This window comes from Electrophorus electricus, chromosome 10 (assembly GCF_013358815.1).
Source record: "Electrophorus electricus isolate fEleEle1 chromosome 10, fEleEle1.pri, whole genome shotgun sequence".
Taxonomy (NCBI): Eukaryota; Metazoa; Chordata; class Actinopteri; order Gymnotiformes; family Gymnotidae; genus Electrophorus; species Electrophorus electricus.
The window spans coordinates 5766554-5786225 of record NC_049544.1 but is presented as its reverse complement, the minus strand read 5'-3'; the positions used below and the strand labels follow the sequence as shown (position 1 = coordinate 5786225).

Here is a 19672-nt window from a genome sequence, read left to right as displayed (position 1 = left end):
CCACTCACCAGTGGCGTGCCGTTGTGCGAGTCATACGTGCTGTGAGTGGAGTACATGGGAATGTCTGGATTATAGTAGCCTATGGGAGTGGGATCAGACATGTTCACGAAGCCACGAGTCCTCCAGCAGCAGCACCAGCACAGCAGCTGTGGGGAGGAGCATACTGCATTTACGCTTCAAGGAAAAACACGCGTAGCACAGCCGCGTTCAGTTCACAGTGAAAAGGCACCAGTGGGAACAGCAAGGAAGAAACAGAAATACTGCATGAAATAACATCACAGTAACACTGAGGTAAAATCTTTTTTTAAAAAAGGCCTTTATAGGCACATCAAAGTATGGGAACACAAATATATTGAGATCTCCACTATAAAAGAGGACAGTCACGGCTATATTTTCATATTAAAACAAATCATGAATGGTCATTACAGTGCTAGTGTTCTTTTTTCACAGCATGTGTACAATCTGAATTATTTGATTGGGAGTCTATGTGAGACTCACCAGTAGTATGAGGAGGGCAAGAAAGAGAAAGAGTATGAAGGCTGCCAACACCAGGAGGGCGATGCCCCAGCCGGGCACACCTTGCTCTGCTTCTGCTGCACCTGCTGCTGCTGAGGCAGGAGCCATGTGCTCCGAAGGCGCCACTCGATTCGGTTCTGCTGGACTTGCTGGGGAGGTTGGGCGGCTCGAAGGAATGGTAGTTGACGTCAGTGAGGTTAAGTTGTGCGGAGGCACTGTCATGTTGTCACTGGTCAGAGTTGTTTTATCTGAGATGGGCGTGTGCGAGGTCTTTGGTGTGTTATGATCACGTGTTGTAGACTGGCTGGTTGTAATGCCTAGTGTGGTTGTGGGGGACTCTCTGAATTTTGAATTGCTGGTGGTGGATGCACTGGTAATGGTTGTATGGCTGGTGGATGCATTGGTAATGGTTGTATGGGTGGCGGATGCATTAGTAATGGTTGTATGGGTGGCGGATGCATTGGTAATGGTTGTATGGCTGGTGGATGCATTGGCAATGGTTAAATGGGTGGTGGTTGCATTGGTAATGGTTACATGGGCGCTGGTGTTTAGTAGTTGTGAGGTATTGAAGTGTGAGGAAGGTGTAGGGACAGTATTTTGTTCTAATATCACGGGGATTGTGGCCACATTGGGTTTTGCACCTGTGTGAGAGGATAGGATAATCACATGGATATTATTCAATAAGATTTCAAGTAGACCAATCCAGATATGTGTCTCTTGTAAAAATCCATAATATGTAGTGCATGCTAATGAAAAATATGTTTGTGATAGCTTAATCTAATTCTATAAGTAATTTAAATGCTCCAGTTATTCATACTTTGTTGTATTGCAAAAAACTTTAATTCAGAGAATTAATAATGGGTTTTTCATTACCTTTGGTGTAGCTTACGTTTAGATCAAGCATTGAAACTGGATGTCTTTCATAATTATCAGCAAAGGTTTTTTTCACCATAGCTTCATTGATTTGCATAATGCCAAACAGAGTTATGGAAGAAGCGATCACAGATCCATTACTGAGGGAAAGAAATTGAGAAAAGTAATATTTGGGTTTCGGTTTGATTGTCTATTTAATTCACTTCAATTACTCCAGTTTTTGCCAGTAAGAAGGTAAAATGGTATATAAAGGACAATGGGCTGTAAAAGTAAAGTCAAGGTCCACATTTTATTCCTTTTGATTAAAAGTTAGTGTAGTGTATTGTATAAAGTCATTTTAACTGAAACCTGAGTAACATCTATTTACCTGAAAGTCATCTCTGAAATCCCTTGATAATGCATTGAGGGTGAATATCTAAAAGTAGTGGAAAACTGAACAGAAGGTGGAAAATTAGGTTAGGTCTGATAGCTTCATGTATTCATACAACTGAATGCACATACATTAATTAAAGTTAGTGCAGACGAATACTGGTTGACATGAACTGTACATTCACATGTCATATTCTCTAGTCCATTACAGTGTGCAGTTGCAGAGTATAGTCTGCATGATTGCCACTTAGTAATGAATGTTTGTTTTGTGCCTTTTGAGTCAAATGCTGCTGACCTGGTGTTTGTTTGAGGATAAGGCATCTTACCACATTCTCCACTTCCTCTCGCAATATTCTGTACTGCAGGGATTGATGGTCCTTGAGTGAGTCATTGTAAATCCGGTTGGTGATTTTGATGTCAATAGTAAAGGCAGAGAGAGCATTCACAGTTGTCGTGCCAATTCCAGGAGCCACAGTAACATTGTCAGATGAGACAGCAACTGTAGAATAACAACCATGCTGAGCACATTTCTTGACATCAGCACATTATCTGAGATGGTTAAGTAGTGTGACCCTATGTCTGTATTTAAAGAGTGTCATTTGGCCCAGCATTTTTAGTGGCCAATATTCTGGGAGAACAAGATTCAGAATCACTTTAATTTGACAAATATGTTACATATAATGGACAATATGAAAAATTACAATTTGCATTTTAAGTAGAATTAATATCACAAAATATCACAAAAAAGAAAAAAGTTATTTTCCTTACTAAAATACATACAAATCTAAATAAACATATTCTTAAATTAGAAATAGCACATGTGAACTCTAGCTCAAATAATATTTCCCACTGAAGTGCTTTGGCAAACTGTCTAGGTAAAATATCTCATATTATTCTACTTTATTTTTCTTGTTTTGCAATTTAATACATGAGCTTTAAGAGCTTTAAGTTTTGAGAAGGGTCATTGTTGAATGAGTAGACAATGTTTTCACAAGTATCATGACATAGAAATCAAACTGTAAAAAAAAAAAAATGCTTCACCCGGTACCACTTGGATTCTTGTCAATTTTAAAATATATCTGTGTCTTACCTGAAAAGAACACAAAGAGCCCGATAATCCATTGCGAAGATATTTTTTTCATCATAATGTACATTACCTCAATGTAGTGGTAGTTCTTAAATGTCTAAAAGTTTTTAGTGGAATTTAGTCCCAAGAAAACTGTGCTCTAGACAGAGTGCAGAGTGAACAGTCCCTTTATTGTTAGAGTACCTGACCTGGTAACCCAGCCAGTGGGGTGGGGCCATAACTACTTAATCAGCCAGTGTAGCTACTGCTTAATCAGCCAATGTTTCTGGTTTCTTTGTTTATGTACATGTTTTTAGTTCCAGTTCCAGTGTCTTCTGTTCGTTTGTTTTTCATGTCAAAACCTGTATGATTAATCCATAAATCATGTTTATTGACAATTTATTTACATTAAACATCTAAAGCATAAATCCCTTTTTTGACAGCAAGAAACAAAATCATATTTCTGTTGTGGAAATACTCAAAATTACTGATACTGAAAAATATTTTTAAATTCCTTTTTTCTTTTTTTTAATGAGAACATTGGAGATTAGTAGAACTGAATAAGAATAAAGAATTTAAGCCAAGCTCTTCTTTCAGGTGTCCACCTGGTGTAACCTACATAATTTCCAAACATAACTGAAACTGTTTACAGTGGTATTTTGAAAATTCTTTAAATTCGTTTAATAGTCCTTTATTTCTCTGTTTAATAGACCTAGATTGATAGAAGACTGATTATTTTTCTGTGTTGTTACCAAATTCTCCTCTAGTGGGCAGTAGCTTACTTTGTTTTTAACCTTAAAACACTGCAATCTATTGCCTCAAAGGTATTGCCTACTTACATGGTTATTGCTCTTGATTTGTGATTTTGATCTTTAGCATTTATTAACTGCTGACTTGTTGTATGAAGCGTAAAATGACAACCCATCATCATATTCACAAATTTTTTTTTAATGTGGTTTATTTGTGAAAACGGCAGGGGAAAAAAGCGCTCTCAAAAAAGTTCCCTAAAAAAGACGGCATAATTTCGGGGGTGACTAACCGTTTCAGATGGGTGTAAGAATGAGATGAGCCAGAGAATGTGTGGAAGCAAAGGCGCCTTAGTGTCCACCAGCGGAACACACTGAGCTTCTCTCTATCTCTGATCCGAGTGGGTGATGTTATAACTTGTGAATGCTGTTTTGGCCCATGTCTTGGCAGCTGGAGCGCTGGACTGCAGATGCAAATTAATGTCTATGTCGGGGTCCCTCTGCGCCAATAAAATTACATCATTATATATTACACCCCGTTAGCCTGGGTTTTTTTCCAGACTCAGTAGGCTACTAAATGCAACAATAAGATATATTCCATTCATTCAAAGCGTCAACCAAATGAGCTAGTGAACATTAGTTAAGTGTTTACTGGAATTAGGTTTCCGTTTGTAGCGTATATCTATTGTATTTGTCCTCCTCAAACTGGTCCATTGATATGTGTTTCAATGACAGACATACAGTAAAGTGACCATGAAAAATTAAATATACGGTTTTATTTGCTCTTCATATTTATCTATTTACAACAAACATGCAAAATAATAAAATTAAGGTATATAATAAAACCATGTATTATATTTATATTATATATTATACTTATTTATATTTATATTAATCCATAAAACCATATATTATATTTATTATAAAACCATTTATTATATCCTAAACTCTTTGTTTGATTGATTGTTTTAATGTATTATGATTTGGTGTTGCATGATGAATTAGGTCAGCCTACACTCACCTAAATTACTGAAATCGTTTCCGTCGGATAAGGTACCTGAATTACTTCCGTGTGAAAGGTTGTTTGGCTTTGTCAAGATGGCGGCTCTCTTAGAGTTGTTTTGCTGGAAAGGCAGCTGGGGTTTACCTTCAGTCGATTCCGATAGTCTCGTTGTCTTGGTAAGTCTCCATGTATGTTTTTTTTAAAACCTATAACCGTATTTATTTACCTGTATTTGCGTTGCACAAGACATTCGTCAATGGAGCAGTACCTATAGAGGTCAATATTAGGTTGTGCCTTTAGTTTTTACCTGGCTACATAATTCCTAACATTATTCCCACTCTTTTACACATGTAATTTTCGATTACCCAATTGACATCTAAAAGAGACATCTAAATTATTTATCTTTATTCAATCTGAGGAATACTTATTTAAACAAGAGCACCAAGCAAGCCAGTTTAAGTACATGAGTAGTCTCTTTTTGTACAGAGCTAGCTAGCTAACTAGTTAGCTAAATTAGCCAGTTCAAAGTTCATACTAAATGCAGATCATTTGGAAATTGAGAAATGCAGTACTTTACTCGATCATTTCCTGCATTGAAGACAAGATTTGGCCTTTGGTTGTGCTTTAACATGTGGATATAACGAGTGCTGAGCTTCCCCTGTATATCTCATCACCCAGAACACCTTGAGCGATGTTTCGATCTGTTTTTTCTCTCATAGTAAAACCATTTTCACTCATAAAATCTCTCCCAGACACACAGAGTTGGAAATGCATAGTGTAACCTTTATTTGTTTGTCCAGCAACTGTATTAGAGTGAAAGGTTCTCTTAGCTTTTTCTCTATGGTGGCAGGATATGTTCAATGAAAGCTAAGCCTTGTCAGTTACCTGGGGTACGAGGATGAAAATATGAGAATATTAAATGTTCACTGTATGCAAATACCGCATGCCACGAAGCCAGGAAGTAATGGTGTAGGAATATTATGGGCAGATGCTGATCTGCACAGCATGTATTCATACAACTGCACATACAAAAATATATGTATTTTTCTTTAATTTTAGCATAAATATTCATTTGGACCAAGTGGCCAATATATATGCTTTTATTAAACCTTATACTCTGGTTTCACTAACATTCAATTCTGTATTTATTCATAGCATTTTTTTAAATTAGAAGCCCATCTTCTGTATGATCTGTTACAGCCTAAATTTCCTGCACAGATTAGGTTCAGTTTTGTTATGATGCTAGAAGGCTGGATTTAAGCCTACAATGTAGGAATCTACTGCAATCTGATTATACCATTGTGAGTGAATCTTTACCATGATAGGGCAGGTCAAATCCATGCTTGAATTGTTTGAAACACATAAATCCAATAAGAATCTTTTTACATGTAGTTTTCCTACAGGTATTCTTGATGCTTACTATCCTTAGTGTTGTAAACTGTTCAAGATATGGTGCTGTAAAATGCTATTTGTGTTGGTTACATCCTACCTTCATTACCTATAATGATGATATAGATGAAGATCAGAAAACATTTAAGGAGCCATTAATACATAAATTCTTATCATACTTAAAGGGTTACCAGAGGTTTTCCTCACAACTAAAATGCAAATAAAGCATTTTAAAGTAAAGCAGAAAATTAACATTCTGTGCATATTGTATATATGCTCAACAAACCATTGTTATATCAGTTGTAATCATTCTGTGAACCTGTACAAATATATTACTTAAACCTTACACACTTGTTTGGTAAAGATTTATACAAACCTCAAATGCTTTAGATTTTATAAAAGCACGCACTATGTGCCATTTAATGGCTGCTGTTGGTAGTGTTAGCATTGCACCAGCCTTCGCACTCACAGATTGTGCTGCTGAAATTGGAAATGCCCAACTTCATACTCTACAGTGTCTTTGCAGTCCTGTCCCTACATCTGTTTTGTCATTGCCTGATGCTATTTCCAGCACTGCTGTCCTGTAAACAGATACTGCAGTTGTCTGCTGTTGGCTGTTTGTATTGTTTTTGTTGACTGTTTATTCAGGATTTAGGCTCATAAGCGTAAAAAACATGATTAATATGGTAAATGGAAATGGGAGAAGTATTTCCCGTGGGTCATCTCTTGCAAGTAGAGAAATAACCCCTATTGGAAACTATTCCTTGATTTAACTTATTTTTCCACTGTCTTTCAACCACACCAGGAAATCCCTGTCGATGTCTGTATAGCACCACGATGGTCATGTGGAATTAATGCAATTCAGCATGTGGTTTCCAGATTTCCCATTCTTTTTACTTTCAAATGACATGGATTGTTTCTGAGGAAATGGACTCTCTGTTTAAAGAAAGTCCAATTGGTCAATTCTACCCTGGTCTTGTCCATACTTGCTAAAATTACATACTACATTGTAACAGATTTTAGGAAAGCCATCCCCAAGGACTATTGAATCACCTTTTCTCCTCAGACAACATACTGTAATAATTAAGCAATGTAAAAGCGACAGGCTATATTTTGGCCTGCCTCATTGGATGGTGTGCTTTTTGTAAGTTGTGTTGAGAACTTTCCTCTCCTTGGTGGTTGGAAAAAGGCCTGTGGTAGGTTTTTTTCTATCTGTAGTGTGGTCTATTACCACAGACTCTAGCAAGCAGCTAGTGACACATCATTGCAGTCTTACTCTGTCTGTCTGGAAACATATAGCCAAATGCCATCTAGAACTTTCCAAGCCATTTCTGGGCATCCAAGTTGTTCTGATTTTCCTGTACCTACCTTTGCGTATTTGGTTATAGTATATATCATGAGATAGGTAGCAAGAAAGCAAAATATCACTTAGTCTACAACCTATGATTATTCATACCTGCAAAATGTTTACAATGATGAGCTGAGTAAACCTCAAACATCAAATACTTAAGGTCTTATAGCTGTATAACTGGGAGCAGTGAATCCACTAGGATGGGAGTTTACTGTAAGTTACTACATACTGGTGTTATGCTGTAAACTAATAATTGCATGTTCCCACAGTAGTTTGGCCTTGAGCAACTTTCCTGTTCACATTTCTTTTGGACCAGGCTCGAGCTTTCATGTCTCTGCTTTTATGATATACAGTTTAAAACTGTGGAGGAATCCTATGAAGTCATGATGTCAGCCTTTGATGTTGTTAAGGGGGCTGTTCCAACTGGCTGTGCTGCTAAAACCAGGGGAAAAAAAATTGAGAATTTCAGTTTTCAGCTTCACTATCCCGCTGTTTCACTATATGATTGGCAGATGGTGTACTGCACAGAGAGAGTGAAGACATTTGTAGACCCCATAGAATGTCTAAATTTAAAATTCTATATTTGCAGAAAAGATGGGATTTTCAGAGCAGTATAATTACTATGACATTTCCTAGAAGGTGGCTACTTAAAAATGTTAACACTTAACACCTCGTTAAGTGTTCAGGGAGATCTGTTTTTCCTAACTGAGCCATCAACTTTGGTGTCACATTGACATCATAGCTATAATGGGTATTAACTCCTCATAAAAGCTACCTAGTGATATGGTTAGCAGTGAAGTGGTTCAGTATTTAGAGCTTCAGCACTTGTCTTCAGCATTCTTCTCCTTAGGGAATCCTGCTTTTCACGCTCTTCTCTTTGTAGTCCTTAAAATGGCTTTGAACAAGAACTTTAAGACCCGAGGACATGATGGAAGAAATTAGCTATGTTTTCCATGACGTTACCCTCTCCCCACCATTTCTATTTCTGTTTCTCCCTTCATCTGTCTCTTCCTCTCTTTCACCACTTCTGCAGGTATAGTCTTGTTTCATCATGCAGGTGAAAGGAAGCAGACAAGACATTACATCTGCTGTCAGCCATGCTTACCAGTATAATGAATATATCTTGAGATGACAAAGGGTCTGCAGTGATTCTAGTCCAATGCGCATGAGACCAGACAATTCTCCACCATAAAGAATCCTGCTCTTAGTCCATTTATCTGGAAACAATCTCTCCGTTTCCACATCTTATTTCCGGCTTATAGTGTCAGTGCAAAATAGAAGAGGAGTGACATCATGTGGATTTGTGGATTGTTTTCCCCCTTGTTTTGACACTTTCATGCTGTTGAGTTCTTTTTAACTCTTAACTTTTTTTCTTTTGCAAGTTTTGTCATTTTCGCAGACAAGTAAATACCAACACTAACATTGGGTTAATACAGAGCTGTCTTGGGTGTTTGTCTTGAGCCTGTTTTCAGAACAACACAATAGCTGTATTCTCATTTGGGTGGGTGCAAAAGGGGAAGGTGAGAGAAAGTCACTGAGTTGGATGACAAGTTTGGCTGTTTTCTTTTTGCAAGAGGAACAGTGATCTGTTCCCTTCATTGAGATGAAAACCAGCACGCTGGATCCTGTGTTATTGCTGTTGTCTACTATTTGTAGAAGTGGAGGGCTGTATGGCTAGGGCTATGGCTAAGAGCCTGTTTGTCCCTGGCACTTGGCCTAGACTGTCTTTAGTGAATCACCTGTCAGTTCCTTCGAACATTTTCTCCTCCTTACAAACCTGCTGCCAGCTGGATATTAGGCATTTGAATCTGCAATATTACCACCTTGACTGTTCTAACGCTTCACACCCTATCAGAAACTTGTGCTGAAAAGGTCCTCACTGGTCAAAACTGGCTTTCCACACTGTTTTCTGCTTGCTTTAGTGTCTTTGTTGCATGAGGCCAGGCTGTTTTACTTATGATTGTTGGGGTTCAGCATGCTTGCCCTGCTGTCCTGTTCTTGATGTTAATGTCCTGTCTGTTTCTCATAGTTTGTTTTCTGTTCTGGCTGGGTGTCCTAGCCACAGCGAGCCTAACGTCTGTGCAGGGTGATAAAGCTCTCTTTATTTCATAAGACCCACTGCTCCTCTGCCAGTCCAAGCTGTTTCTCATTTTATTCAATCTGGAACAAAGTTTGCTCCTTACCCGTCCGAGCCCCAGATAACTATATTAAGGCTAGGCCCCAACTTAACCTATTTAGGCTAGGCCCCAACTTAACCTATTTAGGCTAGGCCCCAACTTAACCTATTTAGGCTAGGCCCCAACTTAACCTATTTAGGCTAGGCCCCAACTTAACCTATTTAGGCTAGGCCCCAACTCAACCTATTTAGGCTAGGCCCCAACTCAACCTATTTAGGCTAGGCCCCAACTCAACCTATTACGTTAATTATTGGTTATTATATTCTGTGGCTTATACTCAGTAGTATGTATGTATTATGTATGCATATATACCCACTTCCACGCATTTGTAGTTACAAACGGCTCTACACAAGTGAGCATGAATGAGTGAGAGGGTGTGTGGGGTTATGTTTATGATGTGATGTGCATGTTCTTCCGATTATATGTAAATATGAACACACATACATATATACACACACACATACGTGTGTGTGTGTGTGTGTGTGTGTGTGTGTGTATGTATGTATGTATGTATGTATGTATGTATGTATGTATATGTGTTCCTATACACACATAATCTGAAGAACATGATTTCTTGATTTCTGTATATAGGACACTAATTAGTGGCATCATAGGCTTGCCTTGATTGTCATCTAGGTTAGTCTCAGCTCCAGAACAAAACTAAACACACAAAGGTTTGGCTCCAAACTTGTCTTGGCTACATTACATTTGGGGTAAGCAGTAAATTGTATGGTTTTAATTTTTTTTTTTATTCTTATTTTTGGTCTTAGCTTGTCTTTGGCCTAAATTGCTGTGCTAACGTTTGTTTATGCATCGTGTCTTTTGTGTCCAAAACGTTTGAGAATTGAAAATTCATAATTGGTCAGATTCTCTGATCTGGGATCAGTTTTATATAAAGTCCTGCCATTTTTAATGTAATGGCAACCAGTGCTGTTCTATGCTATCTTTAATGTGTGAAGCACATGTGAAACCTGAGTGATGTTAATTATTTTACTATTGCGTTATGAAGGAATTACGGTACTTACGCAGTGTGCTTATGAAACAGCTGTTTGGGCTTCTTAAACGGTCCTTTACCTTTTCAGGCATATGCACGCTTCACTGGTGCACCGCTGAAAATCCACAAAATCTCCAACCCGTGGAGGAGTCCCACAGGTATGTTTTTTCTCTCAGTGAATTTCAGTGACTGGTCTCTGGAGTCACCATTAATGCAAGCCAGTTGCGTTTACGCTGATCACATTCCCTGTTCTGGCAGAAAGAGTCAGATGCAAGAGATGGGGCTGGTGAGGTGGGCCTGACCGATAAAGCGGTCTGGCCCCCTTTGAACCTTCTGTTTCCTCTTAGTGGCCTTATCTCGAGACTTTATCTCTGGTTCTTTTTCTTCTTTGTTCACTCCCCACCATCCCTTTCCGGTGCTTGATGTTACTGGAGCTGCACAATATATCATTACCTATATTATTTGCCATATTATTTTTCTACATTTATTAATTTATCCTGTCATTTTTAATTTATCATTATTGGTTTGATAGTGGATTTTTGTCTGGTAATTACAAATTTATTTTCATCTATCCTTCTGTTTAATTTGGGCATTTTTTTTTATATTACTATAGTTATAAGAAAAATGGCACTTAATATTTGAGAAAGGTTAGAAAATAAAGTTTAGAAAATAAACTATTTTTGCTCACCATTGTGTTAAAAGCAACAAATGTTTTAAAAAAATACATTCTCATTTACCTGTGAAATGGCTATGTAAAATTTAGTGATGATCCATTTTTAGAGGTTAACATTTCTTGCACTCACTGAATTTCTTATATAGATTATATTTGCATTTGCTTTAAATTGTATAGGCTAAATGCAAGGTGCTAATTTGGTTATTGTATTGGCCCAAGAAATTCAATATTAGTGTCCGTCTCTGTCATGCCTCAGTAATGCTTTCCTTCAGCTGCTTGAATACCACTAGTACTAAGAAATGATTTGTCACTGCTGGTTAGAATTAGCAATCATTGTTGGCAGTCTGCAGTACTAGACAGCAACAGCAGTAATAAACTACTTCTACCAGCCTGCTACATCTACTGTCATAGTTACATCACCAGCTTTACTATGGATCACATCACCTACCTGGATGTGATGATTATGCATACTCTCAATAACTGAGTACTGTTTTATTTGATCTGTACTAGGTTCTCTCCCTGCTCTGAAGACCAAAGAAGAGGGGAGCTTCTCTCATCCCAGTAAGATTATTATCCATCTCAGGAAACAGGTAACAGCACTACCATTGGGCTTTGCTCATCAGCAGTCTTTGAGACATTTCCATCTTTGAAGGTTATAGGTTTTGCTGGATACTCTCCAGTTGTAGATCCAGTTGTAGTCTGTAAATTCAGCACATGATGTCACTGAAGTTTTGCAAAATATGGTCCATCATATGGCAGCCCCAGAGCCAGAAGTGGTATCTTTTGCTTTTAAATGTTTTGCCCTTTGGACTTTTCTTGAACTATGAAGAACAGCTTAATTGCATACCGAGTGTTTCCTGCTGTGGTTAGAAGCTGGATGGAAAGCTCTCCCTGCCAAAACAGCCAATGCCCTCTTATTCCTGCCGACCTTTTTTGTTTAGGAGAGAGAGGGAATTAGCCGGAACGTTATGGTGCCCTCTAACTCGAGCAGATTAGTGTTTCCCCAAGAGGATTGAAAACACATTTGGGACCATTTTAAGCGCATGCTTTTCTTATAATGAATTTATAACAGCTTGCTACTCTAGAGCTCACTATTAGATTTCATTTAGAGTGGGCAGTGTTGTATACAGGTCAGACATTAACTTCTATAATGCCTGTATGACTTTCAGTACTTCTTGTATGTGATATTGGCACTGAACTTCAGTCTTCTGCACAAATTTAAGCATCATTAAATTGTTGTTCTGTACTGAGAAAGCTTGACCTCAGTCCGAGAAGTCTCATCCAATGTAAAGGGACACGATTGCTCTGTGTGTTGCAGAAATACAATGCGGACTACGACCTGTCGGCTAAAGAGGGAGCAGACACGCTTGCCTTCATCTCTCTGCTGGAGGAGAAGCTAGTACCTGCTCTGGTGAGCAGTACACAGGGTCAACGATGCGAGCCCTTACAGAGAAATGATCCAATCCCATCCTTACTGTGACCAGATAAAGAGAAGTGTAGTGCAGTAGCAGTGTTTGGAAGTGGTCTAATATCTTAAATCAGACCTTCCGCAGTTTTACCCTAGAGAAAAAGCCTTCCTTCCCATCATCCTTTCCCCCCAACACCTCATTAGGTGAGCTGGTGGGTTATTATCGACAGTAATTATTGGCAGGTATATACAGATTCCTAACCGTTTTCCTTCAGTGCAAGCCAATGGGGTTAACTGCTGAACACTAAAGGGAGCATGGTAATAAACCATCCAGTGTTTATTGTTGTTTTCGTCAGTGGTTCTTTCATACTGAAAAATTGCGCTCAACTCGACCAGGATATCCGCACAACAATTAACGTTTGGAGGCGTTTTTATAGCAAAGCTCTTTAGGAATATTTTATGTCGCTTCTTCTTTTCTGTCCCTCTCTTTCTTTTCCTCTTCCGTCCTCCTTGATGACCAAACACCCCCCCGCGAAGATATACACCCTGTGGATTGATTCCAAGAACTATGTGGAGGTGACACGGCGTTGGTACGCAGAAAACATCTCCTTCCCCCTGAACTTCTTCCTGCCCAGCCGCATGCAGCACCAGCAGCTGGAGAGAGTACGCCTCATGCGGGGAGACGGCGCTCTGGAAGCCGGCGAGGAGGCCGAGAAAGAGGTGGAGAAGGGAGCAGTGTAGCTTGGAGAGGCAGTGGTGCAGAGATTTCGGGCCGGGGGTTGGGTTGTATAAATTTACTAAAGTATAACTTCACTTCCAGACAGCATGCAGATAAACTAGATCTTTATGTGCACCTCAATGTGGCAGCCAAGGAAGTTGAGAAGATGGTGCCCTGCATTTGACTGCAAAGTAAAATTTATTTAGATAGCAGTTTTTACCTCAGGATGTGTCTTTAACACACAAACACTTTAGAGACTTGCAGGCTTTTATTTCATTACCACACTTATCTCTTCAGCTACACTAATGATCATGATGACGACAATGGAGGCCAATGTGGTGGCCACATGGTCCTTATGGTGGCATGGAGATTTATTCTTTGTAATCATATTGTGAAGTCATTTTGTTTCTACAAAGAGTCACAGCTCAAGGGAAATATTCCTCTTTTCCTTTGTAACATCTGTTTTTTCTTTCTTTTCTTCTGAAGCTCTACCGTGATGCTCAGGAGTGCATGAATCTTCTCTCTCAGCGCCTCAGCTCAAACAAATTTTTCTTCGGCGATTCGTAAGTCAGAGTTAATCAAACACTGTGGGCTCCTCTGTTAAAACTAGTTTAAAAACTATTTCACATTTACTTATTTCCTTGGTTGAATCCAGTCTGTTCCACAGTCAGCCTGGGCAGATCCACATGAGGTTTTGTTTCTAGGACCTTATTTGTCAAACTTATTTGTCAACAGCGGCACTTGGTTTCGGTGGCATTATATGTCAACAGCAGCAGATTGGCAGTAAAGCATATGCATCTCCACTTGACTCCAGTCAAGGACAATTACGTTAAATCCTCGTGAATAAGTACTACAACTGGTATGTTACAGCTATAAAGCTTCACTAGCCAAAGGCAATATTTGTGTATATCACTCTTGTAGTCTGAGATATTACAAGGTGATTTACCTACTGTGATTTAGGACTGGTGATTAACTGGTCATTTAATTTATTGTCATGCTAATGATTTGTTTTTTGTTAGTTTTCAGTATTACATATTGGCCAATGAAAAACAGCCGATGCCAATATTCCAAACACAATCCAAATAAGGATATAAACAGTTTGTGTGATATTGGTTCCATCTACATATCCGTCCTTGGCTGGAATAGGATTGATACTTGCATTGCATTAAATTGTCAAAAATTGCATGGAAACTTGAATTAGCTTTCTAGTTTCCATGTTTAATTTAGGCTATATCATTTTATGTTTATGTATCTCTTATCAAATACAATGTTTGAATTGTAGTCCACTCCTTTAGCTATGTCTAGTTTATTAATCAGCTATTGCCCTCTTAAGTGTACTATCCTTATGTGAATTATTGATGCTTTTATGAAAAGTTAAATATGTAGTTAATTATTTAGTGAATAAAGCCATAACCAAGCCCAGGAAGTTTATTAAAAGACAAGCAAAACAGATTTGTTACTAATAACTCAAAAGTTAAATTAACCAAGTGTTTACAATGCATCAGCTTAAATAAACATGCCTCATTGCATAAACATTTACAGCTAGTGCATAGCGTATGAAAAGGCCAGTGGGGCTGATGTGTACTGTGGGCTAACTATGTTTCTTAGTTGCTCAGCTTGGCTGTTCTTGCTGCATTAGTATTTTGTTGTATTGAAGTGTTTTACCTTCTCAATTGATATAGAAAAGGTATGGCTGATGGTGAGTGGTGTTCCCTCCCTACCAGTGGTTTTAGTTTTGAGTGTTTATTTCCAGTACCTCTAATTCGGCATTGGCTGTTCTGTCTAGCTTGTTACTTGTGTTTAACACGCTTATCAGACTTGTTCTGGGTTTTACTGATGCACACTCTATTACTGGATAATGAGGGCTCTCACCTCGCAGTAGTTACATAACATCCACTCACTGCAATCTCACACAACCTGAATGCTTTTTGATAGATTCAAAAGGGCATCTAGGGTTGCAAATGATGGTCCCAGGCATTTTTATGGCTTTTAAAGGCTACTCATACATCCCAAAAGGAAATATTTTTCTTTGTGAGAATATTTTGTACCTTTTTTCCCTTTTTCTTATTTGACAATATCAATAGCGGTTTATTGTGTGAATTGTGTGCTTAGTCTGTAACATTTTTAGTCTTTGGCCATTCTTCTTTTTAAAAATACTTTCTAAAGATTGTTTGCACATCAGCATTATTATTATTATTATTATTATTATTGTTATTATACTATTTAATTATACTATATTATACTATAATTATACTATTAGTTAACTCTTACTCTAGACATGGAGTAACACATGTGTCAGCTGGGCCCAGTTGAGCAGCATCCAGGCTGGCTCAGCCTTGCTGTGCCGGACAGGCTGGTCTTGCAGGATGGGCCGGCGCCATTGGACAGGCTGGCTCTGTTCAGCTGATGCTCAGATATGGTCCACAGGCCCTCCTCTCTCGATGCCTACGTCTTTGGCCACTTGGTGCCTTTACTGAAGATCAAGCTGCCCAACAGCAGACTGCAGCAGCACCTGAAAGCTTTGGACAACCTGAGCAACTTCTGCACCAACATCCTGTCCCTCTACTTCCCAAGTGAGGGTCAAGGTGAGGAACCACTCACTCCTATGAAGAGCAATGTTTATTGCATCTAACTTAACTATGTCAAGTTTTGTAATTAAAGTTACTTGAAAGAGTCTAGGTATTATAACAAATCTGTTGTACTCCATAGTTGACTATGGCTCAAATTTAATAGCATATGATGGTGTGTTTTAAGATGCAGTTAATGCCCTGATGTACAAGCATGGTGAAGTCTGCAATTTGTGTTTTGACAGAGGGAGTGAGTCGTCCAGCATCCAGCTCACAGGAGGGGAGTGACTTTGACCACGAGCCATATAAGAGACGCAAACAGCTGCTGTCTGTCCTGGTGGCTGTAGCAGCCATGTTGAGCTATGCTCTCCTTTCCGGCATTGTGGCTATTGAGCATGTGCAGGAGGAGGGGCCAGCAAGAGGTGCTGCCTCCATTGGCCCAGCTCAAGAGGAAGAGGAAGACTGATGGAGGGCGGAGCATGAAATGACAGGATGCAGAAGAACAAAAGTTATTTTGAGATTCATGTTTTGAGGAAGGTTAGGTTCACTCTATGATGGGATTGGCACTTTGGCTCAAATTTTGCTTGTAAACCAGTAACTAACCAAGAAACAACTAACTAATGAAGTGTGTCAAGAAAAATGTTTTTTCCCTTTACTTATAAACAGCTGATAAACAAAGTTCTTTTCATGCCACCTGTAAGAACAGTATTGCCTTCTTGCTTTCTTTATTGGGACATACATTCCTGCTTGTCTTTGTAATAGATTTGCAAATAATGTGAATAGTCACCACAGTGTCCAAGGAAAATAAAAATGGCACCTTACACTGATTATTTTATTATATTGTTTTCTTTGTTTGTTTGTTTTGTGCAGTAGGCTTTCAGATACATTGTAGGTGAACCTTTGAACTCATAGATTTAATATTTGTTTTCTAGGTGCAGGAAATTAGTAGATTGAAACATTTTAATGTAAATTGTTGTTGAGTCCAAATATAATGTAGCACTGGAGTATTAATCTGAATACCATGCTATATGCTGCTTTGATCTTTAATAGCTTTTACCAAAGCATTTTGGTTTTCTTAGCGTTTCCTGCAGGGTTACATGAGTGTGCAAGTGTGATTTGTCAGTGTGCCTGCACAATGTATGCACAGTTTGCAAGATATCTAGAATGGGAATTTATAGGCAGTTTGTATTTGGGAAAGATGTATAAAACTGAGGACCACTGCAGTTCAGATCCAGGTACTACAGATTTTCCAGCCCCTCTTACTGAGGAGTCTGATGTGAATACAAAGAAATTGTTAGCTGTCCAATCATTTATCTGTGATTACAAAATATTGGACCACACTGGGATTTGATGTACTACTTTGAATACCATTGTTGAAGATACTTACTATATAAACGCACCCTCTTCTATACAAGTAAACCTCTATCAGTCTGGTGCTGCCATATATCACAGTTTTCTTTTTATCTCTGTATTGCTGTGACTAGCTAATGGCACCCTAATATGCTAAATGTGTACATCTACATACAATTGTAAATAACAGTGAGCAGTAAGGCTGTTCTATTTCTCCTTTGGCTTTGCTAGGTTCAGCCTTTTTTCCAGTAGGCTGAAATCATCCAGTGTTGCTGTTATATAATTGCATGTTCTGTTTTGCTGTTATCCATAGGGTTCTTTCTTTCTGGGGTTTTTTTTTATTTTTATTTTATTTATTTTTTTTATGCTTAGAAAAGATTTGTGGATGGGGGGGGGATGAAGGATGTGCAATGTCAGTGCAGTGATATCAAGAATTCTGATTGTGTTCCCGGACAGCTGCATTTTGACAATCCAGGCTTAGTATAGTCAATATGTTTCATTCATGCTGATTTTGATGACCAGCACCGCCATTCGCTTGCAAGAAGAAAAGGAACAGTGTTAAAGGAGTTGTACAGCTGTCCGCCAGGAATACTACTCTTCAGCTCATAATGAAAGTGAATGCTTTTATTGATCATCAACATAAATGTGCACTAATGCATGGAAATGTCATATACTGGTGTCGTCCTACCCAGTCATTGATTTAAAGAGAAATAAAGGAAGTTTGAAGCAGAACCACTAGAAGATGAAAATGGGGCAGATTTACTACCTCCAACAGTGCAGTAGCTGGGAGAAGATCAAGAGCTTCTTACTCACCTAAGAGCACAGCCTTTAGAAGAGAAGTGGAGATGTCTTACCCAAAAACTCACATAAATCAAAACTTCTGTTTCAGAATTTGTATTGATGGTACTTGTCTTTTCTCTCTTCCTGGTGTTTGTAAATATATGTTGAATATGAATATATATTTTTTTCATAATTTATGGGCAAATAAATGTGCTTGAAAGACGTGGTGACTCACCATTCTTGTCAAGTAGCACACTGCACGTTGTCTGTGTGTTAGTGTTGAACTTGATGAAAACTTCAACTTGAGATTGTTTTCGCAACACATATTTGAGGAGTTGCTGCCTGTTGTTAGGAAGAGCCTAGTGGATCAGTCTCTCCTCCTATTTGTGTGTGTGTGTGTTTATCACTATCCCTCCCACCCCCACCTCTCTCTCCGTGTGTGTGTGTGTGTGTGTGTTTTTGTATGTGCATGTTTGGGTAGTAAACCAAGTCTAAGTGTTTCCAAAGTATTTTGTGGTGTGTCTAGATTGGGGGCTTTCTCTGCATTGCTCCCTGGGGACACACATCTGGGCATTACAACATGGCTTAGGAATCTCACCTTGGCTCCTGTTCACTCCAACGTTTGTTTTGGTGTGTGTGGGGGGGGGGCGGGCGTGTGTGGGTGTGTGATGGAAACTTTGTGAAAGCCCTCATATTTGGTGCAATGACTGCTACCCATGCATGTCCCCACGCTACCCCCCACCCCACCCCCCGGGGGACCTGTCTGAAGGAAATCCCTGTTAGTGTGTGTTTGCGTGCATTTGTAGCATCTGTATGTACATGTTTGGTCTTCTGTAGAAGTGCATTCAATGGAAATATATGAAGTTCCTAGAAGAGTCCTAGAAGAGGAAAAACACCCTGCACCTTTATTCCATTTGGTAATTCCAACTATATTCAGCTAGGAAAGATTGGGGTTAATGTCCAAAAATGTGGGTCATGACTGTGTATGCTTCTAGTTTAGTTCAGGGGCAAAAAAGGTGTGAATCATGCTTTCAGACTGACCAGTGCTATGCATTAAGAAAATCTTTTGAAACTCAGATTTTCCCATCTGGGAAGGGAAGACTTTTTACAAGCCACCTGTTCCAAATCGAAACATTGCATGTTTAACTTGCCCCTAAAAAGTATCATAGTATTCAAAAAGTGCAAGCTATTTTCTTTCCATGTGTCCTGTTTTCAAGGTCCAGTTAAAATGAAGTATGAGATAAAATATTCCCCCAGTACCTGCTGCTAAAAGTGGTTGCTAAGGCAACACAGTAGTAATCAAAAATAAACATTTTTCTTGGAACAGGGAACAGGCTGGGAGACAAACTGGACACTAGCCACTCTGACCTCACTGAGTATTTAAAATAAAAGTTGTATAAAGAGTTTTCAGTCTGTTTAAATGCTGGAAGCTACAGGATTTTGTTTGTTTCATATAAAACAATGAGACCATTTGGTGTAGTAATGGAAATGGATTGTAATGGAAATGGATCCAAGAATCCAAGAGGACTTTAAACTATTCAGCAGGACATAAAAAGGTCTTAGAGGCCACCGAGGGTCATGAGCTGTTTGCCTTAAGGGGTCAGCTGTGTAGTCTCAGACGTATCTTTGTCCTTTTCCCTTCAAAAGGGGCTTTATTTCCTTTCGCAGTCTTTTTTCTCAGATTTTATGTTG

At 38.8% G+C, this 19672-nt stretch overlaps 1 protein-coding gene across 1 annotated transcript; it reads left to right on the top strand.

Moving 5' to 3' along the window:
• Positions 1–4649: 4649 nt before the first annotated feature.
• mtx1a (metaxin 1a) lies at positions 4650–18200 on the top strand. The gene is made up of 8 exons (XM_027000053.2): positions 4650–4749; positions 10573–10642; positions 11668–11747; positions 12476–12568; positions 13103–13285; positions 13770–13846; positions 15711–15868; positions 16096–18200. The coding sequence occupies exons 1-8, from the start codon at positions 4669–4671 to the stop codon at positions 16314–16316; spliced, it is 963 nt and encodes a 320-aa protein (XP_026855854.1). The 5' UTR covers positions 4650–4668; the 3' UTR covers positions 16317–18200.
• Positions 18201–19672: the final 1472 nt, after the last annotated feature.